The sequence below is a fragment of the Myotis myotis genome, unplaced genomic scaffold, assembly GCF_014108235.1.
Source record: "Myotis myotis isolate mMyoMyo1 unplaced genomic scaffold, mMyoMyo1.p scaffold_m19_p_11, whole genome shotgun sequence".
NCBI classification, from domain to species: domain Eukaryota; kingdom Metazoa; phylum Chordata; class Mammalia; order Chiroptera; family Vespertilionidae; genus Myotis; species Myotis myotis.
The window spans coordinates 9,997,982-10,024,095 of record NW_023416315.1 but is presented as its reverse complement, the minus strand read 5'-3'; the positions used below and the strand labels follow the sequence as shown (position 1 = coordinate 10,024,095).

The 26,114-nt window shown below is 37.8% G+C and overlaps 1 protein-coding gene across 4 annotated transcripts in view; it reads left to right on the top strand.

Annotated features, from left to right (window-relative positions):
- CDK13 (cyclin dependent kinase 13) overlaps nucleotides 1–26,114 on the top strand; it is a 111,526-nt gene that overhangs the window by 54,313 nt on the left and 31,099 nt on the right. For all 4 annotated transcript variants that reach the window (XM_036327443.1, XM_036327445.1, XM_036327444.1 and 1 more), the window contains exons 6-7: nucleotides 12,373–12,562; nucleotides 13,480–13,536. In XM_036327443.1, the coding sequence (XP_036183336.1) occupies nucleotides 12,373–12,562; nucleotides 13,480–13,536 (247 nt within the window). The remainder of the gene's footprint in view (nucleotides 1–12,372; nucleotides 12,563–13,479; nucleotides 13,537–26,114) is intronic.

Below are 26,114 nucleotides of genomic sequence, written 5' to 3'. Positions count from 1 at the left end.
TGGTCCTTTTCCATGTCTTTGACATTCATACTTAGACTCTTGAAAGTCTCACAAGTCCTTTGAAGCTCTCATTAAGTCCCTTGAAGCTCTCATTAAGATCCTTGAGTAACCTTATAATCATTGTTTTGACTGCTGTCCAGTGGTTTACTTGCTTTCATTTCTTTCATTTGTGACGTTTTTCTTTGCCTCTGCATTTTGGTTGCTTCCCTGTGTTTGTTTCTATGTTTTAGGTAGAGCTGCTATGTCTCCTGGAATTGGTAGAGTGGCCTTGTATATTAGGTGTCCTCTAGGGCCCAGTGGCTCAGCCTCCCCAGCCACCTGAGCTGGGCACTCTAGGTGAGTCCCTGTGTGAGCTGTGTGCACAGTCTTATTGTAGTTGAGCCCTGATTGCTGTTGGCATTATTGGGAGGAATTCAAGTGTAGACCAGTTGGCTGTGAGGACCAGCTATGACTACAGTGGAAGAGCTGCTGTGCAGGAGACACCCCTATGGAGCAGGACTTGCTTCAGTGGGACTCTATTGCTAATTGAATCTGCCCCTTAAGTGTGTCACTTGTGGATATATAGAGTTGTAACCTGGCATGGTCTGAAACTGTCCACTGAATTAAAATGGCTCTGGGGCCTCCAGGGAAGTGCAAAGTCAGCCACTGCCTAGGGCCACCCATCAGGAGCTACAGAAAGGTCTACAGATGGCTGCTTTTTGTATTGGGCTTGGAAGTGCCCAGGCAAGGCCCTGCTGTGAAGCAAGGCAGGCTGGTGCTAGTGCCAGATCTTGAGCCTTTTACTGATAGGTTTGGGGCAAACTGATACCAGCTGCTGCTTGTCTGAGAGATTTTAGCAAAGCCTGAAGCCTGAAGCAGGATAGGCTATTAATAAGGAAAAGCCACTGCAAACAACTTGGGTGGGACTGCAAATTGAATGGAGAGGGGTCTCAGGGAATTTCCAGGACAGAGCAAACAGTGTGAGCCAGGCTGATGGAAACTCAGATATGGCTGCCAGTCAGCTCTGGGACAGGGGAGGTCTCAGCATAGGAACAGTGATCCTTGTGAGCACCGCTGTCTGGGAGAAAACCACCCCTGAGTTCCTGCCCTGATGGCAGACAGTCCAGTTCCTACCCGTATGTCCCTGGATTTCCCAAAGCCACTGCCCAGCACTTGAGCTCAGAGGAAGTGGGATCATGTAACTTTGTAAGTCAGCCCTTTAAGAGGAGCTGTCTGGGTCTCCAGCAGCCTCCATTGTCACTCAGCCACAATCCCTGCTGGTTTTTACAGCCTGAAGTTAAGGAGACTTCTCTTCAAAGCTTGGGAATCCTGGGCTGGGGGGTTTGATGTGGGGCTAGGACTCTTGCTTATCATGGGAGGCCTCTGCAGTGGAGATATCACTCCCCACCCTGTGCCCCAATTAAAAAAATATGCGCATGTGAGTGTCAGACCAGCCTGTTCTGTGACTCTACCCCTCCTGCCAGCCTTGATGAACTTTGTTGTTTACTTCTTTAGTTGTAGGACTTCAATTCAGCCAGCATTCCAGTGGTTCTGAATGATGGTTGTTCTATATGTTATTTGTAATTTTGATGTGGTTGTGGGAGGCAGCGAGTATTGGCATTTACCTGTGCCACCATCTTGGTTCCTTTATTTCTTTTTTTGAAGTTTCATTGTTAACATATAGGAAAGCAGTGGATTTTTATACATTGCTTTTGTATCCTGCAACTTGACTGTATTTTTTCATTGTTTCTAGTAGTTTTTTTTGCTGGGATCTTTAGGGTTTTCTATATATAGAACATGTTATCTGCAAAAAGTAACATTTTTATTTCTTCCTGGATGCCTTCTATTTATTTCTCTTGCCTTATTGCTCTGGCTAGGACTTCCAGAACTATGTTGAATAAGAGTGGCCTCCTTGTCTTGTTTCTGATTTTAGAGGGAAAGCTTTTAGTTTTTTGCCATTGAGTATAATATTGTCTGAGGGTTTATCGTATACTAGAGGCCCAGTGAGGTCTCTTGGCCTGGCCTGTGGGAATTGGGCCAAAACCAGCAGTCCACCATCCCCTGAGGGGTCCCGGATTGCAAGAGGGTGCAGGCCAGGCCGAGGGACCCCACCGGTGCACAAATCTGCGCACCGGGCCTCTAGTATGCATATAAGATCTTTGGTTAATCTCTTCCTGCCCTCCCTCCCCCCCTTCCCTCTGAGATTCATCCGTCTGTTCCATGTTTCCATGTCTGTGGTTTTTGTTCCTGCGTTGAGCGTCTGCCCCCTGGTGGTCAGGGCGTGCCATAGCTGATGGTCGGACAGTCGCTTAGGCTTTTCTATATATAGATGGCTTTTATTACGTTGAGGTACCTTCCCTCTGTTTCTATTTTATTTATTAGTGCTTTCATCATAAATGGGTATTTAGCTTATCAAAAGCTTTTCCTGCATCTGTTGGTAAGGTCATATGATTTTTATTTTATTTATTTTTTGGGTTAATTTACACCTGAGGATATTTTTTAAAATATCCTAGTTCTTTAAGATGTAATGTTGATTTCAGAGAGGAAGGGAGAGGGAGCGACAGATAGAAACATCAGTGATGAGAGGAAGTCATTGATTGGCTGCCTCCTGCACGTCCCCTACTGGGGATCAAGCATGCAACTTGGGCATGTACCCTTGACCGGAATCGAACCTGGGATCCTTCAGTCCACAGGCTGATGCTCTATCCATTGAGCCAAACTGGCTAGGGCTCCATTGAGTTTTAGAGAGAGTAGAAGGGAAGGATGTGAAGGGGGTGGAGAGGGAGAGAGAGAGAGAAACATCAACGTGAGAGAGTCATATTGATAGTTTGCCTCTGCATGTGGCCCAACCAGGACCAGGGAGTGAAACTGAGACCCAGATATGTGCCCTTGACTAGGAATTGATTGGGTGACCCTTTGGCACATGGTCCGGTGCTTTAACCACTGAGCCACGCCAGCCAGAGCAAGATCATACGAGTTTTCGTGTTTTTGTTGATGTTGTGTATTACATTGATTTGTATATGCTGAACCATCCTTGTGCTCCTTGAATGAACCCCATTTGATCATAATGTATTAATTTTTTGTTGTATTGCTGTATTTGATTTATTAGTATTTTGTTTAGGGTTTTTATATCTGTAGGTAGTTTTCTTTTTGTGTGTGTTATCCCTGCCAGGTTTTGGCGTGAGGGTGATGTTGGCCTCATAAAATGTGTTAGGAAGTATAGCCTCCTCAATTTTTTGGAAGAGTTTGAGAAGGATAGGTTTTAAGTCTTCTTTGAACATTTGATAGAATTCGTTGGGGAAGCCATCTGGTCCTGGACTTTTATTTTTTGGGACTTTTTTTATAGTTGTTTCAATTTCTTCACTGCTGATTTGTCTATTTAGATTTTCCAGTTCTTCATGATTTAGTTTAGGAAGGTTATACATTTCTAGGAACTTATCAAAATTATTGAATTTGGTGGCATTTCTTTCTATTGTCTTTGGGTTGCTTTTGTTTTTCTTTTTCTAGTTCTTTAAGATGTAATGTTAGATTGTTTAATTGAGATTTCTCTTATTTCTTGAACTAGCCTTGCAGTGATATAAACTTCCCTATTACTGCTTTCGCTGCATCTCATAAGTCTTGATATGTCATATTGTCATTCTTGTTTGTCACTGTATGTCTTTTGAACTCACTTATTTCTTCTTTGACCCAGTCATTTTTTAGTAGTATGTTGTTTAATCTCAACATATTTGTGGATTTCTTTACTTCCTTTTTGCAGTTGACTTCTAATTTCAAAGCATTTTGATCAGAGAATATGCTTGATGTAATTTCAGTCTTAAATTTATTGAGGCTAGTTTTATAACCTAACATATGGCCTATCCTTGCGAATGTTCCATGTACAATAGAGAAGAACGTGTAATCTGATGAAAGGTTCTATAAATGTCAATTATGTCAATTCTAATGTGTCATTAAGCTTTTTTATTTGTTTAGAGAATCATTTTCCACCCTTTCACTTTGAATCTACCTTTGTCTTTGCAGCTTAGATATTTCTTTAGAAGGCAGCTTATGGTTGAGTTTTGTTTTTGATGCACTCTGCTACTCTGTGCCTCTTTATTGGTGAATTCATTTCATTTACATTTAGGGTAATTATTGATGTACTTGAGGCCCGGTGGGGTCCCTAGGCCTGCAACCTCTCGTAATCCAGGACCCCTCGGGGTATGTCGGAGAGCCGGTTTCAGTCCAATCCTGCAGGCCAGGCCGAGGGACCCCACTCATGCACTGTGTCTCTAGTATGCACTTAAGATCTTTGGTTAATCTCTTCCCGCCCTCCCCCTTCCCTTCTGAGATTCATCAGCCTGTTCCATGTTTCCATGCCTGTGGTTTCCGCTCCTGCGTTGAGTGTCTGCCCCTTGGTTTATTCCTGGTTGTTCAACTTTAGCTGCTTCAATGAATGGGTTTCTCAGGTGTGCTTCTATATTGAGCAGGGAATCATTTGTTATAGTTGAAGTTTCAGGAGGAGAAGCCGAGGGGATCATCATGCTGCCATTCCTAGAAGCAAATATTATTGATGAAAACACCTCAAAATTTACAACTAATTGACAGCACTTGCTTATATTAAAACAAAATCTAAATTGCATTGTTGCTTGTAGTAAAAGAAATACTTCTTGGCAGCTATAAATGCTTCACATTTTACAAGGATGCTATATCTTATTTATCTTCAATAACAGCTTCTATAAGCCAGCCACAAGGTTATTGCAACATCCACCTCACTACCTCTTCAAGGTCTTTATATGAACTTTTTTAGCTTGTCAATATCCATAAAATAACTTGCTGGGATTGTGTTAAAAATCTATTGATCTATTTGGGAAGAATTGACATCTTGACAATTTGAGTCTTTCTTTTCCCATGTACATGGAATATTTCTACTGATTTAGAGTGTGGTTTCTTTCATCAGAATTTTGTGGTTGTTCTTATATAGCTCTTGTATATATTTTGTTAGATTTATACCTGGTGTGTGTTTTTCTGCTAAGGTAAATGATGTAATGTTTTTAATTTCAGATTCCAGTTGTTCATTGCCAGTAGGGGGAAAGCAATTACCTTTTGCATATTATCTTGGTACCTTGCAACCTTATTGTAATTGCTTATTAGTTCCAGGACTTATTTGTTGACTCTGAGATGTTCTACATAGACAATTGTGTGATTTGTGAACAAAGGCATTTCATTTCTTCCTTGCTAATCTATATATCTTTTCCTTCTTTTCCTTGACTTATTGCATTAGCTAGGTTTTACAGTACAATGATGAATAGAAGTGGTGAGAGGGAATATCCTTGGCTTGTTGATATTATTGGAAGTTCTCTCACCATTAAAAATGATGTTAGCTGTAGGTTGCAGATATTCTTTATCAAGTTCAGGAAGTTCTCCTTCCTAGTTTTTGTGTGTGTCAGGAGGAGAATTATTATTATTTTTTTAATCATGAATGGTTGCCAAATTTTTTCAAATACTTTTTTGCATCTGTTTCTATGATCATATATGTGTTGTTTTTGTTGTTGTTTAATGTAATGGCTTACATTAATTGAATTTTGCCTTGCATACTTGGAACTAGAGGCTTGGTGCACAAAAATTTGTGCACTGGACGGGGGGGGGGGGGCGGGCCCTCAGTCCAGGTTGCCCCCTCTCACATACTGGGAGCCCTCAGGGGATGTCCTGCTCCCTGCTCCCTTGGGGAGCGGGCCTAAGCCACAGTCTGGCCTCCCTTTGTGGGAGGCGACCGGGCTGATCAGGGGAAGGCACCAGCCCCATCACCCCGCTGCTGCAGCCACTGCCAGTCACCGCAGCCACCAAGGTGTTTTCATCAACACGGACTCCAGTCCCTTTACCATGAAAAAATGACAACTTTCTTTAGGCATTTTCAAGATGTGTCTTTCATAGGATATGACATTTCTTTCTTTCTTTTTTTATCCTCACCTGAGGATATGTTTCCATTGATTTTTAGAGAATGTGGAAGAGAAAGGGAAAGACAGAGAGAAACATCAAAGTGAGAGGAACACTTTGATTGGTTGCCTCCTGCATGAGCCCTGACCGGGCCCAGGCCAGGGAGGAGCCTGCAATGTAGGTACATGCCCTTAGTCAGAATTGAACCCAGACCCAGCAGTGATCATTATCCACTGAGCAAAACCAGCTAGGACAGGATATGACATTTCTTAACCCTCCAGCAGCGGACCTTCCTTTTTTTCTCCAGGAGTGTAGTAAAAACCCCTAGATCACCTATTTGGATTCTTATTACCAAAGTTACTAAGAATATTACCAGTGGCATACAGGGAGTTAAACCAATGAGCAGTCTGAAAAGGTGTTTCCTCTGCAGTTCACACCAATTGCCGGCTTGGCTCCTGCCCAGGCCTAACACCTCTGGCCGAGTCATTAGCCCTGGGCAGGGGACCTCCAGCTCCCTCAATCATCGGCTCAGCCCCTGCTCCCCATGATCGCTGGCTCTGCCCCTGCTCCCTGCCATCGGCAGCTCCCTCGGTGCTCCCCGCAGTCGCTGGCTCTGCCCCTGCACAGGCCTAATGCCTCTGGCCAAGGCCTTAGGCCTGGGCAAGGGACCCCCAGCTGCCACCATCACCGGCTCCGCCCCTGCTACCCCTGATTGCTGGAACCACCCCTGCCCAGACCTAACACCTCTGACCAGGGCATTAGGCCTGGGCAGGGGACCCCCAGCTCCCCGCAATCGCGGGCTCCACTCCTGCTCCCCACCATTGCTGGCTCCCCCACTGCTCCCCACCATCACAGCTCCGCCCATGTCCAGGCCTAACGCTTCTGACCGAGGCGTCAGGCCTGGCAGGGGACCTCTCAGCTCTGATTGCAGGCTCCGATAGCTGCTGGGCACCTGTGTATGCAAATTAACTGCCATATTTGTTGGCAGTTAATTTGCATATCATGCTGATTAGCCCATGGGAGGCGTAGTGAAGGTACGGTCAATTACCCTTTTTTGTCTATTATTAGGATGACTCTCATTTGTCATGGTTTATAATTCTTTTTATATATTGTTGGGTACAGTTTGTTTATATTTTGTTGAGGATTTTTACATATATGTTCATGAGAGACTGCTTTTTAGTTTTCCATTCTTGTAATGTCTTGTTTGATTTTGGTATTAAAATAATGCTGACCTCAAAGAATGAGTTGGGAAGTGGTCTCCTTGTATTTTCTGGAAGAGATTGTAGAGAATTGGTATAATTACATCCTTAAATTTCATCAGTAAATCCATCTGAGCCTGGTGCTTCCTGTTTTTGAGAGTTATTAAGTATTGATAAATTTTCTGCAATAGTTATAGGCCTATTGAGATTATCTATTTCTCCTTTTAGTTTTGGTAGATTATGTCTTTCAAGGTATTGATCTATTTCATCTAAAGTATTAAATTTATGTATATCTAGTTGTTCGCATATTCCTTTACCATCCTTTTAATGTTCCTGGGAGCAATAGTGATGACCTGATATAGTGATTTCATTTCTCATATTAGTAATTAGCACCTTAACCTGGCTAAAGGTTTACCAGTTTTATTGATCTTTGCAAAGAATCAGCTTTTAGTTTTGTTGATTTTTTCCCCCCTCTGTTGAGTTCCTATTTTCAATATCATTGATTTAAGTTCTGATATTTATTACTACAAAACCTTAGTTTTTGAACTTTTTTATTCTGAAGGCTGTTTGAGAAGTGATTTGTTTGAAAAGTGAATCATTTTTTCCTATTTGAAATGTAAATTGGCCTGGGATGGGGCGGGAATAAGGTGGCAGTGGGCCCTGGGGGGGCGGGGGGGGGGTGAGGGGGGAACATCTGTAATACTCTCAACAATAAAGATTTAAAAGAAATAAATAAATTGAATTAATCTGTTCTAGACACACAAATAATTCCATTTTAACCTTTCTTATATACAGTACATGTCTAATGTACTGTTTGATATAGAAATAAACACTTCTTTTCTTAAATTTATCGAACCACCCCCTACTAACCTTAAAGGAATCACTTTCAGTACTAATTCCAGAGGTATCTTTCAGGAAGTCTGTATGCGGCATCTTCCTGCCTCCAAAACGGCTGTCACTCTCAAACTGCTTTTCCTTTATCCAAATCACCAGCAATCTTTCTACCTCTTCAGTTTCCTGTGATCCTTTTTTTCACACCCTAGCAACATTAGCACTCTTGATGGCTTCTTTATGTTTTAAAACTAGTGGCCCGGTGCATGAAATTTGTGCGGGGGAGGGGGTTCCCTCAGCCCGGCCTGCACCCTCTCCAATCTGGGACCCCTCAGGGGATGTCCTGCTGCTGACAGTTGGACATCCCTCTCACAATCCGGGACTGCTGGCTCCTAACAGCTCGCTTGCCTGCCTGATTGCCCCTAACCCTTCTGCCTGCTGGCCTTCTCGCCCCCAACTGCCCCCCCAGCCAGCCTTCTTGCTCCCAACTGTGCTGGCCTGCTCGACCCCAACTGCCCCCCCTTCCAACCTGCTCACTCCCAACTGCCTGATCACCCCCACTACCAGCCTGCTTGCCCCTAACTGCGCACCCCCCCCCCCCTCCCCGTCGGCCTGCTTGCCCCTAACCCCCTTACCGCCTCTTGTCTTGGCCCCACCACCATGGCTTTGTCCGGAAGGTCTCCCGGTCTAAGCATATTACCGTTTTATTGGTATAAATGGTGCTGATCCTTGATTTTGCCATCAACAAAAGCATTTTCTCATTTGTTTCCTGAGAGATGTTTTTTTTTTGGTGAGGTATCAGCATGAAAGGGTTGTCTGGTCGAAAACTGAAGTTTTGTTCTATAACCAAGACATTTTTTTCTGTGAACAACTTGGTTGAGAACCAAATTGTTTCAAGGTGGGAGATGTTTGAGAACCAAGTTGTAACTGTATTTCTACTTTTCTGCTTACTTGTAAATTTAATTTGCTCTTTCTCTAGAGTCCTAAAGTGGATAGTTAGGTTGTTGATTCTAGATCTTCTTTTCTTATACATTTACTTAGTGCTATAATTTCTCTCTAAGGAATAGCTTTGCTGTATCCCACATATTTTAGTTGTTTTTATTTTAATTTACTTCAAAATATTTTAAAGCTTCTTTTTAGACTTCATCTTTAACTCAGGCGTTATTTTAAAGTTTTTTATTTTTTTAAACTCTGAGTGTTTTTGGTTTTCAGCTATCTTCTTGTTACTGATTTTTAGTTTTATTTCATTGGCATAGTTTGTATGATTTCTTTTAAATTTGTTTAGGTGTGTTTTATGGTCATGAGTATGCTCTGTATTGGTGAATGGTTCATGTGAATATGAGAAGAATACGTATTTTGTTATTGTTGGATGAAGTACAATATAGATGTAATATTTATTTACCAGTGTAATTCTTTCAGGTTTTTTTTCTGATGTATTTTGGCAGCCTTTTGTAAGGAGTGAACACAGTAAAGGTTATTATATGTTCTTGGAGAATTGACCCCTTTATTCGTGATAACTTTCCTTGCTCTTAAATCTGGTCTGTCTGAAATTAATAAATTACTCCCACTTTCTTTTGATTAGTGATAGTATGGCATAGCTTCCTGTGTTCTTTAATTTTAATCTTTGTCTTTCTCTATTTTTTAATGCTTGCCCAAGGATATGTTTTTATTGATTTTTAGAAAGAGGATTTTTAAGGGGGGACAGGGGAGAGAGAGAAGAGAGGGAGAGCGGGAGAGAGGAAGGTGAGGTGAGGTGAGAGAGAAACATGGATTGGTTGCCACTTCTACATACTGTGACCAGGGATTGAACCCACAATCTAGGTATATGTCCTGACTGGGAATCAAACCCATAACCTTTTGGTGTATGGGAGAATGTTCTCCAGCAGTCACCAACCTTTCGGACCTCACGGACCACCAGTTGGCAACCGCTGCAGGGCTCTATTTATATTTAAAGTGTATATAGGAAATATCTAATTGGGTCTTATTTTTCTTATCCACTTTACCAGTCTCTATGTTTTAATTGGTATATTTAGATCTTTGGTATGGAAGGTGATTATTGATATAGTTAGATTAATATCGTCCATATTTCTATTTGTTGCCCCCCCCCCCCTTTTTCTGCCTTCCCTGGCTTTCATTAAGCTTTTCATATGGTTTCATTTTTCCCTCCCTTTCTTTAGCATATCAACAATGCTTATTTTTTTAAATTATCTATAGTAGTTGTGCTTATGTTCACAGAATACATTTATAATTTTTAAAATAACATTGTACTACATTATAGGTAGTATAGGTACCTCATAACAGAGTATTCCCAGTTCCTCGCTCCCATTTGTTGTAACATTATTATTATTCTTTCACAAGCTAGTTACAGAAACCATTGCTGTTATTTTGAACAAACAGATCAATTAATAAGAAAAATATTTTATTTTACCTTTATTATTTTCTAATGTTCTTCCTTCCTTTATGTGGATCTGAGTTCCTTTCCTGTATCATTTTCCTTCTTTCTGAAGATTTTTTTGGCCTTTGGCAAAGCAGATCTACTGATGACAAATTTCTTCCTTTTTTTTTTGAGAATGTTCTTATTTCTCTGTCACTTCTGAAGAATAATTTTGCTGGATATGGAATAGGGAATTTTAGGTTGGTGGATTTTTCTTTCAACACTGTAAATATTTCATGCCACTCTTTTTTATTCAACGTTTCTTAAGATAAATCAGTTATAATTTTTATCCTTGAATGCGGTTATAGGTAAGATGTTTTTTCCCTCTGGCTTCTGTCAAGGTTTTCTTTTTTTGTCTTTGATTCTCAGCAGTTTTGCTATTCCCCTTGATGTCCTCCCTAGTTTCCTGGATCTGTGGTTTTCATATATTTTATTAATTTGGGGAAATTTCAGTCATTTTTATTTTACATATTGTTTTCCGTTCTCTCTTTTTCTGTTGTTTCTTGTATTCCCATTACACATATGTTAACACTTTTTGTAATTGTCCACATTTTGGGGATATTTCTGTCTTTTTCTTTGCATTTTTGTTTTGAAAATTTCTATTGACTTATCTTCAAACTCACTTATTCTTTGCTAGGCCATATCCTTCAAACTGATGAGCCTGTCAAAGGCATTCTTTACTTGTATTATGCTGTTTTTGGTTTCTAGCATATCCTTTTGATTCTGTCTTAGAATTTCTATTTTTGTTCACTGACTTAAAATGTTTTAGTAATTATTAGATATACAGGGTATTCTCAAAAAATGTATACACACTTTAACCGCTAATAGCTCAGTTTTGAAAATGAAATGTATTTTAATAAACATGCTTTTATAATTATTCAAAGTTGTATGTATACATTTTTTTGGAACACCCTTTGTATTTGGGGTTTGTTTTCTGGTGTATGTATATTACACTGTTCTGTCTGTCCTAATAGTATGGTAATTCATATTAATTTCTGGTAGAGTAAATGTTTATCACCAGAAACATTTTGGCTGGTACTCTGGTTTTTAATTCTTATTAAAATTTATTCCTAGTCATTTGTAATATAATTTTTTTCAATTGTGGAGTCATTTAAATTTTATTTTCTAATGAATTGTTGCTGGCATATATGAAGTCCTTTGCTTTTTTGTATGATTTTCTGTAACTCTCTTTTTATTCTTTTGGATTTTTAGACAGTAAGTTTACTATGAGTTCTTTGCTTTGTTTTTAATTAGAAACTGTGAACTTTCTTCAGATGCCTTTTTTTGACATATTGATATTTTTTCCTTTGACAAATAGATGTATTGAATTTTATCAGCCTTTTCATTCTTGAATTGCTAAATTAAACTGTACTTGATTGGGATATTTTTTTGATACAGCTTTGGATTCAATTTATGCAAGTTTCACTTAGGATTTTTGAATCTCATAAGTACAGTTGTGTATGTGCTATGTTATGTTTTGGTAGGATTAAGCTGGCTTTATAATACAAAGTTGTAATTTGTATGCTTCCAAATGCTCTGGAGCTGTATAGATAGAATGAAATTATATGTAGAAGGCTTAAATGGATTCATCTAAAGTCCAACTGAGCTCAGATTTTTTAAAAATTAAAAACAACTCTTTTGCCACCTTCAAATTTTCTTTAATGAGCTGTACTGATTTTATTCCCTTTTCACTAAGAGACAATTTGTTCAATATGTAAAACAGTTAAGAATTTATTTTACATTAATTATACCCAGAAACTGTGCTATGTGAAAATCAACAGGGTTGGTTATATAATAAGAGTTTTGTTTACGAGGCAAAAACTGGGTTAAATGTGTCCTTGGGATGTATTTATTGATAGTAAACTCAGAGAGAAAGATGAACATTATCAAAGTGATAAAGTAACACTTCTTTTCAAGGAAAGGATTAGTTTTCAACGTAGAATTTTAAAAAATTTTGAACCTATAGAAAAGTTGTATAAGAATAAAAATCTTTAATGTTTTAATTGTTCTTGTTCTTAGGTGCATTTTACCTGGTATTTGAATATATGGACCATGATCTGATGGGACTACTGGAATCAGGCTTGGTTCATTTTAATGAAAATCACATAAAGTCGTTTATGAGACAGCTCATGGAAGGTCTGGATTATTGTCATAAGAAGAACTTTTTGCATAGGGATATTAAATGTTCAAATATTCTTCTAAATAATAGGTATGATATAACTTTGATATGTAAGTTCAAAGTGAGTGTTATATAATGTATACCTTGATTTTGTTCAAAGGATTTTTAATTTAGATTATAGTTGACTCTTGAACAACTTGGGGGACGGGGGGGGGGGAGGGGGGCGCTAGGGTGCTAACCTCCTCTTCATCCTCCCAACACAATTGAAAATTTGTGTATAATTTTTGATTCCAAATACTTTACTAATAACCTCCTGTTGACTGGAAGCTTTACTGAGAATATAAGTATTTGATGAATACAAATATCAAAGTTTTAAAGTGGCCTTTTTGAAGTGCATACACACACACACACACACACACACACACACACAAAGCTTGTATTGAATATTTTACTGGCAGCATAACCTGAACTCCTGATAAGTCTATTGTAATTGGTATTATTTGTTAGTTTAAGTGAAGCATGTCTGGTCCTGATTTGGGTTAGTATAAAGTGTTCCAGGCACCTTGCCCCTCTAAGAACAGGAAAATCAATTTAAATTCAAAACATTGTGATTTAGATCTTGAACATTATTGACTTGAGCAAGTAATTTGTCTTATTACTAAGTCGTAGAAATTGCCTCATTTTGTGTTATTTTCTTTGAAGTATACTTTTCTAAATAGCAACTAAATAGTGCTGAAATACTGTTATACTGGTAATACTGTAATAATAGCAATAATAATAAAAATAGTACTAGTATTATGGTATTAGCTGAACTTCTTCCAAAGAAAAATTTTTTACCTTATTTTATCCTGAGTTTATCTACTTTCCTATACCTATAGTACCTTGAGTACTGCAGTGTGATCAAAGTTAAAGTTTACATATTTTTTATTAGTTCTAAGAACATGATTTTGTATGACCACTTCAAAGTAGAATAATATCTTTTATTCATTTTGTTTTACTTCCACCAGAGGGCAGATAAAACTTGCAGATTTTGGACTCGCTCGATTGTATAGCTCAGAAGAAAGGTAAGGGTACTTTAAATTAATATAGACATATTGGAGACCAGTTTTAGAAGCTATGTAAGAATATCTTATTGATAGTTTATTTTTTTTAAGAAAAAGGAAATTTACTTTTTTGTAGTTAAATAAATGGGGTAATAAAACTTTACACTATAATTGGCTTGACTATTTTAATTACAGAATTTTATACATTTATCTCAATTTTAAATAATTGTGTTTTTAACACTTAGAGGTAAATATAATTTCTTTTAAAATGTGCCATTGTAAATGTAACTTAAGTGAATTTAGGAATTTGTTTTTCAGTTTTTTATTTCAAGAAAAATGATTTTAAATATAAAAATGTTACATGCAATAAACCTTAATATTTCAAGAAAAATAATCTTAAATATAATGTTACATGCAATAAACATTAGTATCACAAGAAAAACAATTTTAAATATAATGGTATATGCAATAAACACCAATTATTCAAGAAAAATGATCTTACATATAATATTATATGCAATAGACATTAATATCTCAAGAATCAAAGGATTTTAAGTGTAATAATAATTCTAAAACTGTACTAACATGGTATGATACCACAAAAGTTGTAGGGAATATTAAAAGTCTGCAAATAAAAGATTACTTCTATTATATTCTAGAATATTTTTCCCCTCTCTGGCTCTGTTTTTGTTCATCAGTTTATGTTGTTCATTATAATCCATAAATGAGTGAGATCATATGATATTTATCTTTCTCCGACTGGCGTATTTCACTTAGCATGATGCTCTCCAGGTCCACCCATGCTGTTGTAAATGGTAAGAGTTCCTTCTTTTTTATAGCAGCATAGTATTCCATTGTGTAGATGTACCATAGTTTTCTAATCCACTCATCTGCTGATGGGCACTTAGGTTGTTTCCAAATCTTAGCTATTGTAAATTGTGCTGCTATGAACATAGGGTGCATATATCCTTTCTGATTGGTGTTTCTGTTTTCTTGGGATATATTCCTAGAAGTGGGATAACTGGGTCAAATGGGAGTTCCATTTTTAGTTTTTTGAGGAAACTCCATACTGTTCTCCACAGTGGCTGCACCAGTCTGCATTCCCACCAGCAGTGCACGAGTGTTCCTTTTTCTCCGCATCCTCTCCAGCACTTGTTGTTTGTTGATTTGTTGATGATAGCCATTCTGACAGGTATCGTTTTGATTTGCATCTCTCGGATGATTAGTTACTTTGAGCATATTTTCATATATCTCTTGACCTTCTTTATGGTCCTGTTTTAAAAAGTGTCTGTTTAGGTCCTTTGCCCATTTTTTGATTGGTTTGCCTGTCTTCCTTTTGTTAAGTAGTATGAGTTCCCTATAAATTTTGGAGATTAAATCCTTATTAGAGATAACATTGGCAAATATGTTCTCCCATGCAGTGGGCTTTCTTGTTTTGTTCATGGTTTCTATTGCTGTGCAGAAGGTTTTTATTTTGATGTAGTCCCATTTGTTTATTTTCTCTTTAGTTTCCATTGCCCTAGGAGCTGTATCGGTAAAGATATTGCTACGACATATGTCTGCTGTTTTTGCTGCCTATGGATTCTAAGATTTTTATGGTTTCCCTTCTTACATTTAAGTCCTTTATCCATTTTGAGTTTATTTTTGTATATGGTATAAGGTGGTGGTCTAGTTTCATTTTTTTGCATATATCTGACCAAATTTCCCAACACCATTTATTGAAAAGACTATCTTGACTCCATTGTATGCTCTTGCCTCCTCTGTCAAATATTAATTGAGCCTAATGGGTTAGGTCGATTTCTGAGTTCTCTGGTTCCATTGGTCTATATGTCTGTTCTTGTGCCAATACCAGGCAGTTTTGAGAACCGTGGCTTTGTAATATAGCTTGATATCTGGTATTGTGATCCCTCCAATTTTGCTCTTATTTCTCAGGATTGCTGCAGCTATTCGGGGTCTTTTTTTATTCCAGATGAATTTTTGGAGAGTTTGTTCTAGGTCTGTGAAATAAGCCGTTGGTATTTTAATGGGGAGTGCATTGAATCTATAGATTGCTTTGAGTAGTATGGACATTTTAGTGGTGTCTATTCTACCAATCCATGAACACAGTATATTCCATTTGTTTATGTTTTCCTCTACCTCTTTTTTTCAAAGTCTTGTAGTTTTCTGAGTATAGATCTTTTACCTCCTTAGTTAAATTTATTCCTAGGTATCTTAATTTTTGGGGGGTGCAACGGTAAATGGGATTTTTTTTTTTTAGTTTCTCTTTCAGTGATTTTGTTATTGGTATATAAAAAAGTCATAGATTTCTGGGTGTTGATTTTGTATCCTGGTACATTGCCAAATTCATTTATTAGTTCTAGTAGTTGTTTTTTGTTTTTTGTTTTTTAAGCAAATTTGTGAAGAAGTTCAGTGTATCCTAGTAACTTCTTTTTGTGGAGTTTCTCTGGTGAAAGTTGGCATGTATATCCCGCTTTGGTACTTTTATACCTAGTGGCAGTGAAATATGACTTGTTTTATTAGAACTAATATGGAATTTTAAAATATTTTTTGTGAAGTAGTGGATTTTATATAAACAAACTATGGAATTATAACTGAGTTTGATAAAGCTCTAGTTTAGCCCATTACTTTCCTGTCAGTATAATTTCTTTATTTTTAAATACATATTTAATTCTAACATTCTTTATGGCAACTCTGTAATTTCTTTGGTGTAACTACAATGTAATAAAATATTAGTTAATTAGAATTCTTAAAAACAGGTATTTACTTTCACTGAGTTTTTGCCAGTTTAAGATTAGTTGAAAAAAATCCGGTTTTGTTTGAATTTTTAGAGTGAAAAAAAATCTGTTTATTTTCAAATCTTGCAGTGCCCGTGACATCATTCTGAAAGTTATTTTCATTGTTTACTGTTTAGGAGGTTGTTGAATGGTGTGTTTTGGGTCCATTTGAGTTTGTGAAACCCCTCAGAAACTGTGGTGTGGATGGGTTATTGGGAACATGGCTACAGTCCCCTCTGTCCACTTTAGCCAGAGCCTTTTTTGCTTTTGTTTTACCCACTACACAGCTATAACCCTCATTTTGTATTTGAGAAAACTGAGATCCAGAAAGGGTTGAGTGACTTTAAATATAAAAAAATACGTTGTTGGCAGAGTTAAGAGTGTATATATAATTCAAGGTTTCCAACTCCCAATTTTTTATTCTTTCCATCATATATAATAGTGCCTCATGGTAGAAATTGAAGGGAAAAAAATGAATTGGTCCAAATGTGTACTTAATCCAACACTTCACTTGAAATAATGTTTTTTGAATGACTAAATTTCAGTTCCTATTCTTTAGGGGGAAATTCTACTTAATTAAGGCATCTATCTGCTTAGCTGATTAATTGAGATTTCACTGTAATTAGATCATTCTTTCATAATACAGTATGTGTCTATCATACTTGAATATAAACTCACTTTTTCTTGTTTATATGTTAGGTGTCAGTGTAGACGGAGAACAGCTAAATCACCATTTCCCCTCTCAGGTTCTTTTTATGCAGATATTTGTTCACATTGGAATAGATATGTTCCAGAAAATCTGATTTTAAAGCCAAATTTTATCAAAACGTTTAAAATGTAATGTTGGGTGTGCCATGGGTGTGGGATGTTCACTGAGCCATGGTCCTCATTGCCCTGCTAAATTCATTTGGGAATTTTGAGCTTAGAGGAGCAGGAAATTTAAAATCTTGGCATTTTTATATAATATATACTGAATTTTTCTGCTTAATCAAATTTGTAAGATAAAAATTTGGTGTATCATTTTGTTTCATAAGTAAGTATCATATCCTTCAGGAGTTTATATATTCTTTTAAAATTTATGTTTTTCAGATTTGAATATTTTCAATTTCTTTAAAATTAGAGAAGTAGGCTTATTTTGATGGTATGACTTTAAGAAGTATATATTGTTCCAGTAAAGTTTAATAACATAACTTGATTTCTAACACTGAAACCTGCCTTTAACAGATTGTGCTGTGTTGTCCCAAGTTTTCTGGATATTGAACTAAACATACAGCAAATGATTTTTCATTCATATTTTTTAAATTATAAACAGAAAGGTAGAGCTTGACCGTAATACTTATCCATCCAAATGTCAAATCAAAGAAAATATTACTTTGAAATATTTTCTAAGTAATTAGCAATAGATAGAATAACTAAAGGATTCAAGAAATTATTATAAGGTTTATTTGTTTAAAAATTGAGCAGATTTGAGCTTGCCACTTTAATAGCATCAACCACATCTTTTCACTCTTGTACTTTTGGATATCTTTTTTGAGTTTGAGGAAAACTGGATGGAGTTACAGCTAATATGGAAGAATTGAACATTGAGAGGGTGTGAACAAAATGGATCTCCGCTGTCATGTGTACTGCAATATAAGAAAAAGCAAGAACTACTAGATTAAAATGAGAAGGAAAACAGTTCCTTTAAAAACTTGCAGAATCATTTTCTCGTTTTGAACATTAATTATTCATATTTTATCTCATTTGGCATTGGGAAATATAGATCTTGAGACCAGACCCCCAATTACTTCATTTGATTATTTTTGGTAACTATTTTAAGTCCAACTTTTCCTGTGACTGATATGCCCTCTTTCGAGTTTTTATTTTACTAGATTGCTCCAGTGCTTTACTAAATGATGGAATATCTCTTTTTATGTGATTGTCCCATATAAAAAAGTATGTGCTTTCCTATTAAGTTGAAATTAATTTCATTTTCTATAGAAGAAACTATAATTTAGCACATTTACTTTTTTAATGCAAGTAACATAAAACATGTAGGCCCTAGTCCTGGCATTGCTGTTTAATCTGTTGTGGAATATTGGGTAAGTCACTTAATCTCTCTAGACCTCATTGTTCTCAACTTTAAGAGGTAGGATTAAAAATCTCTAAAATCCTTATTTATAAGGTATTGAAAAACATCTTTTATGGTTCTAAAAATTAACTGATCAAAGTAAGTCTTGAAAACATTTTGGAAGGCAATATCGCCATCTAGTGTTTTTTCATAAAACTACCATTAAAAGCAAAATTAAATTTCTCCAAAGCTCTATGTATAGGTTAAATGGTAGAGAGGTATTGCCTCTGATATTTATCCGAGGACTGAGTGAAATTATATTAATGATAACATTGTCACCTTAACGCTGATCTTATTACTTGTGTTCTTGCCTTTTCACTCAAGCTAGAATTGTAGTTATACATTTATAGTAACTGTTTCATTAATTTTTATTTATAAAAAGATTATCCTGATCTGGAGGATGCTTCTGGTATAGACTATTGCAGGTAGCTTTGGGAATTCTAGATAATGCAGAGGATCTTCTGGGAGACCGTGGACACTGTTGGAACCATGGTAATATAAAAGATCACTCATAACATGAATAACAACAAATAATGTGACTAAACAAGCTTCAGAAATGGAAATCTCATTTAGATTACTGATTTAATTTTAATTTAACAAGATTAAATTGTACTTTTCTTTGTGGCCCTAATGGAGTAGGCTACATTTTGTGCTGGGGTCCAACCCCAGCAGGTCCAGGGGACCGGCTTCCGGCAATTTTGAGCATATAAAATGGGAAAGGCAGTTTAATTCTTTCAGGTAGTGTTACCATACCTCAGTTCCATTAATGATGAAAACTTACATATCTGAATTTCAAGCCTTGATCCTTTTTTTGATCTCTAAATCTGGGTGTTTACGGGACATAATCTCCTCCTAGATTATCTAAGTACCTTAAACATAGTTACAAAACCTATCTTCACATCCCCTCAAAAAAGTCTATTTCTTTTACCTTATTCTCCACTTTAGTTAAAGGTATTCAGTCATTTTCACATATAAATATCTCATATAGACCATTGCAAAGAAAATTTAATTATTTTTCCTGCCTCTGTTCTTTTGCCCTAACATTCTTTTCTCCTATCTATAATAATAAAAGCATAATATGCTAATTAGACCAGACAGCCAAACAACCTTCCGGACATCCTTTTGGATGAAGCCAGGGCTGGGAGGGCTGGGACTGCAAGGTCTGGGGCTGCGAGGGCCGAGCCCCTTGCACGAATTTCGTGCGGCGGGCCTTTAGTATTCTTATAAACTACCACCCCCCCCCCCCCCACTCCCTAGTAATAACAATGTTGAACTATTAGCACTTTCCTAAACAGGTTGGGCTCTTGACTACATTTGTGATTCTACATAAGTTGTTTCCTTTTGTATGGAATTGGACTTCCCTGTTTCATTAGTCTGACAAATTTGTGGGTTTTTTTTTTCTTTTTTCTCTTTAATGTGCAGTTTTGACATTATCTGAAATCTTCCCTGAATCCTACAGGCAACATCAGCACATCTTTCTCTATGTGTCCAGAGCATATTATTCATTCTTTTATGTAGTACATAGAGTATATTGTTATAATTTATATCTATATTGCCACCAGACTTTAAGGCTCTAAACAGCTACAACCATGGTTGGTTGGCTGGCTGTTAATGCAGTGCCTAGCTTAGAATTTAAGTAAATATTTGTTGTTTATAAAGAAATGAACACACTTGCCGAAACCGGTTTGGCTCAGTAGATAGAGCGTCGGCCTACGGACTGAAAGGTCCCAGGTTCGATTCCGGTCAAGGGCATGTACCTGGGTTGCGGGCACATCCTCAGTAGGAGATGTGCAGGAGGCAGCTGATCGATGTTTCTCTCTCATCGATGTTTCTAACTCTCTATCTCTCTCCCTTCCTCTCTGTAAAAAAATCAATAAAATATATTTAAAAAAAAAAAGAAATGAACACACTTAACTAGCATTTGTGCATGATACTATTCTTTTTATTATATTTTTTAAAATCCTCACCTGAGGATATGCTCTATTTATTTGAGAAAGAGGGGAAGGGAGAGAGAGAGAGAAAGAAATCAATGTATGAGAGACCTGGGAATCAAACAGGCAAGCTGCATGGAGCCACGCTCCAACCAACTGAATTACACCAACCAGGTCGCATGGTACTTTATTTATACTAGTGACCCAGCGCACGGATTCATGCACATTGAAAGGAAATTAACTAGAAGGTGGCCTGCAGGGTGGGACTGGGTGAGACGGGCCAGACACGTCCTGGAGCCAACCTCCTGCTCCCCCTCCCTGGTGTCTGGAGAGTGAGCGGAGTCCCTCGGCAGGTGGGATCCCTCGGCCTGGCCTGCGGGGATCAGGCCAAAACTGGCTCTCTGACATCCCCCCAGGGGTCCTGGAGTGTGCGAGGGCACTCTGCAAAGTTGCTGTCGTACAGGGTGTGGAACGCAAACGCAAGTGTGCAGTAAACCAGATTCGGGGCCGACAGTGCCCCAGCAACAACAACAACAACCCACGGCCAAAGGTGGAATTGCGTGGCCCCGCAAGGAATAGGGCTCTCTCCTCTCTGGTTTTGGGGTGTGTCACCTGAGAACCTCTGCTGCCAAGTCATTGCAGCTTGGCACTCCTGCATTGAGTGTCTGCCCCCTTGTGGTTAGTGCATGTCATAGCAACCTGTTTGACACTTAGTATATTAGCCTTTTATATACTAACTAGAGGCCTGGTGCACAAAATTTGTGCATGGGTGAGGGGTCCCTCAGCCCGGCCTGCACCCTCTCCAATCCAGGAACCCTCGGGGGATGTCTGCCTGCCGGTCAGACATCCCTCTCTCAGTCCAGGACCACTGGCTCCTAATCACTTGCCTGCCTGATTGCCCCTTACCACCTCTGCCTGCCGGCCTGATTGCCCCCTAACTGCTCCCCTCTGCTGGCCTGATTGCCCCTAACCACCTCTGCCTAGGCCCCTGCCACCGTGGCTTTATCCGGAAGATGTCCGGTCTAATTAGCATATTACCCTTTTATTAGTATAAGTATATACTAGAGGCCCAATGCACGAAATTCGTGCAAGAGTAGGCTGCCGGCACCAGCTTACTGGTGTCAGTTCCTCTGACACTGGAACCTGGGCTTCCCTCCAGCCCAACAGGCACCTGGGACCCAGGCTTCCCTCGCAGCCCTGGCTTGTCCAGAAGGACATCTGGCCTAATTATCATATTACACTTTTATTATTATAGATAGATGGTTTCCTTTTACAATAGTTATTTTAAGGGAAAGCAGTCCTATGACATGGGTGGTGTGAATATCATTATTCTTACTCGCGTTTTAAAAATTGAAGTTTAGAAAACTGAAGTTTTCACACAGTAAGTGGCAGAGCTAAGTAAGAATTAAACTTGGATTATTTGGCAGAAAAGCTACTTATTTTCATTAAATTGGAGTGCTTCCCTTGTTGGACTCTGGATGTAACCTTGATTACCTAAAAAGTATTTTACAGGTGGAGAGCTCAAGCCTGCTTTGGAGATATATGGCAGTTTTTTGGAGCTCTTTTGTAGCAAATATTGTCTGCTGAATTTCATTGTCTCTGTTATCTTATCCTTCAAATATTGTGTTTTATTTTTGCTTAAAAAATGTTACCTTGCCGAAACCGGTTCAATGGATAGAGCGTTGGCCTGCAGACTTTAGGGTCCCGGGTTTGATTCCGGTCAAGGGCATGTACCTGGGTTGCGGGCACATCACCAGTGGGAGATGTGTAGGAGGCAGCTGATCGATGTTTCTCTCTCATCGATGTTTCTAACTCTCTATCTCTCTCCCTTCCTCTCTGTAAAATATATTTTAAAAAAAAAATGTTACCTTATTACCAGGTTAGCAAGTGTGTGATATTTTAATTTATGAATCTCACTTGAAGTTTCTTAAGTATCTAATAAGAAGTGAGAAATATTTTGGTAGCATTAAATATTTAAAATTACCTGGGATTTCACATGAAAGTTTTATTAGTAAAAATCCAATGACTTTACATTTTAATATTTTTGTTTGCCACATTAAGGTAGATAGTTTAAAATAAAAAGAAAGTGTTTTTATTTTTAGGTGTTAATTCCCCAACTGTTCCCAAGAAATAGTTCTTCTTTTATTTTTTAAAATGTTATTGAGATTCACAGAGGAAAATATTTAGTAGAAATTGAAATTCAGAGTATATAACATTGTCACCATTATTTCTTTTTAAAAAAATATTTCTAAATTTTTAAATTGATTTGGGGGTGGGGGGGGAGAAAGAGAAACATCAATGTGAGAGAGAAACATCTATTGGTTTGTCTCCCTCACATGCTGCACGCTCCCTGACTAGGAATCCAACCCACAACCCAGGTATGTGCTCCAACCAGGAACTGAACCCACCACCTTTTGTGTACCGCAGATACTCCAGCCGATAGCTACACCAGCTAGGGCAAGACCATTGTGTCTTGATCTTTACAAAATTTAGTTTTTGTCCATCTAAGAATGGAGCTCATTGGTATTCGTATTTTTTTTTTTTTATTTTAATGGTGGAGAGATTTTATGTATTGGGTGTGTTGCTAGGTTATGGGATATATTGCTTGGAATTTAACTATGAGGATAAATTTGGTGTTCATCTATTTTTAGGTTTTCCTTTTTTAAAGTATATTTGCTCTGTAACACCTAAGAACCTGACCATATGTTTTTCATTCCTGTTTTTCAATAGGAATCAGTTTTTTTTGTGTGTATGTGGAGAAATTGGGTAGACATCTCTCAGAAATGTAATTTTTAAAAATTCATTAGAAAAAATAAAGCATCATGTATGCGGTGTCACATCAGTTTGCGTTTTCTTTTTGTGATCTAGACAGGACCATCTTTAGAAGTTGACAGTAGGTAGCCAAACCTAGTTGACCCAAGTTTAGAATATTCACTTTTGAGGAGTCTAGATTTTTATTTATTTGTTGGACTTTGGATGATATATTTTCATATTACAACAGTACTTCAGTTTTCTGGGATTTAAATGTTCTCGTTCCTAAACACAGTTTCAGTGCCTTTTACTTTTGTCTTTACGTTTGTAAACACAGCATCCTGATCATAGCATGGAATATTTTCTTCATAATGGTCTAAACCAGTGGTTCTCAACCTTCTGGCCCTTTAAATACAGTTCCTCATGTTGTGACCCAACCATAAAATTGTTTTCGTTGCTACTTCATAACTGTAATGTTGCTACTGTTATGAATCGTAATGTAAATATCTGATATGCAGGATGGTCTTAGGGGAGCCCTGTGAAAGGGTTGTTCGATTGCCAAAGGGGTCGCGACCCACAGGTTGAGAACCGCTGCTCTAAACAGTTATTGACTGTGTGATTCAGTTGACCTTGTTTTTTGTTAATGCCACTTAGCAATTTGCTTTTATGATTAAAGTCCTTTTGTCTGCATACTTACTCGATGTTTGCTTCTTTCGCATTAAACACTAAAGTGGAAAGTGATGTGTGGCACCTGTTTTGCAAAAATTTGGAATCATCAAGAAATTTTTCTTGACTTTAATAAAGCAATCTTTTTTATTGTCTGTTGTCGGTGTTAACTTTTAAATGTTTATTAGCCCAGCTGGCATGACTCAATGCTTGAGTATTGACTTATGAACCAGGTCACTTGCCAGGGTTGCGGGCTCAATCCCCAGTGGGGGCTGTGCAGGAGGCAGCCAATCAATGATTCACTCTCATCATTAATGTTTCTATCTCTCACTCTCCCTCTCCCTTCCTCTCTGAAATCAATAAAAAATATTTTAAAAATGGTTTATTAACTAGTTTATTAAAAAGCTTAAAGTATTTTTTGAAAAACATTTAAAACATATTTTAAACTGCTAAAATGCTCTAAGTGTTGCCTAGAACTTGAGATGTAAAATAATAATCTTATTTAAACTTCTTTCTCATTAAGATTTAGTAACCTTTTTGTGTGTAATTTCTCCACATAATTCAACATGTTTTTTAAAAAAACATCTAAGCCTTTACCTGTGTGCTCAGTTGGTTGGACGTCATCCTGGGCCTGTTCAGTTCCTGGTCAGGGCACATGCCTGGGTTGTGGGCTGTATCCCGTGTAGGGGGCATGCAGGAAGCAGCGGATCAATGTTTATCTCTCACAGCGATGTTTCCCTTTCCCTCTCTCTTCCTCTCTGTCTAAAAATCAATAAAAACATTAAGAAAACCATTTTAAACATAAAAAGATTTTAAGATTAGCTATTTACAGATAGATTTATATTAATTTAAACATTTTCTTTACTATAGATAAATCGTTGCACTTTAGTAATAAGAGCATGGGTTTCATAGGCTTATAGACGCTTGAAATGTTTTAGAAAACTAGTCTTCATAATTTTCACAAGTTTTGTTCTTTGAAACAGGTCGCTAATTCACGTATGTAACTTAAAGTTGCAGGCCCATAAACATTAAGGTGTCTGCCCTATGCCAGCATTGTTCAGGCTTTGTGTGTGGGGTTCATAATAGAGAATGGTTTCTGGGCCTTAGCTCGTTTGGTTCATTTGGCTAGAGCATCGACATGTGGACTGAAAGGTCCCAGGTTCGATTTCAGCCAAGGGCACATGCCCAAGTTATGGGCTGGATTTCTAGTAGGGGGCATGCAGGAGGCAGCCAGTCAGTGATTCTCTCTCATCATTGATGTTTCTAGCTCTCTCTCCCTCTCCCTTCCTCTCTGAAATAATAAAAATATCTTTTTAAAAAATGACTACATTGAGCATGTATTATTTTTTTTTTAAAAAAAAGGATACTCTCTGGGGTCGTTTGACTCTTTGGGAAGGTAGAAAACCTAAAATAGAGTGTTTAATACAGTGGTTGGTGTGATACAAATTTCAGAATGTGAAAATAAATCTAATGTAAACAGAAATTAGTCATTATGGAGATGGGTCTTTCACTGTTCCTTGAAAGAGATACAGGATTTGATTGAGAAAAATAGGGAAGGAATTTCAAATTTATAATGAGATAAACATATTTTTAAAGAATGATTAAGTCCAGTTTAATTAGAGTAGTGTGGTACTAATTTAGTATCTGTATTTTAAAAGACCTTATGTGAAAATAAGTGGTTCTGGTAAACAAACAAAAATCACTAAAAATGGTATTTTAATAATGTTAGAAAAGTCAAATTCTAATTTACTATTAAACATATACTTCTTATACTATATTCCTTATTTTCACAATTTATACCAAGGTCAATCTTTTTTTCTGCTTTGGCATACTGTTACTATAGTCCTGCCTGTGATAATGCTGTGATGCCCAGATTGATGGCATATAGCACAAGTGTTTAAATTATTTGGAGAAATTTGGCTGGGTGCAAGCTGCTGAGGTCTTACGCTATCTGGAACTTCAGACCTATGGTTAGTAAGAGGGAATTGCTTTATAAATTATACTAGAGACCCAGTGCATGAATTTGTGCATCAGTGGGATCCCTCAGCCTGGCCTGTGGGATCAGGCCGAAACTGGCTCTCCAACATCCCCCGAGTGGTCCTGGATTGTGAGAGGGTGCAGGTCAGGCCAAGGGACCCCACTGGTGCATGATCAGGGCTGGGGAGGGATGCAGGAGGTTGGGGAGGGATTGTGGGAGGGCTCCATGGTATGTCCGGCCTGTCTCGCTCAGTCCTGACCGGCCAGATCCCAGAAGCAAGCTAACCTACTGGTCAGAGTGTCTGCCCCCGGGTGGCCGGGTGGTCAGTGCACGTCATAGTGAGCAGTTGAACAACCTTAGCATATCATTAGCATATTACGCTTTGATTG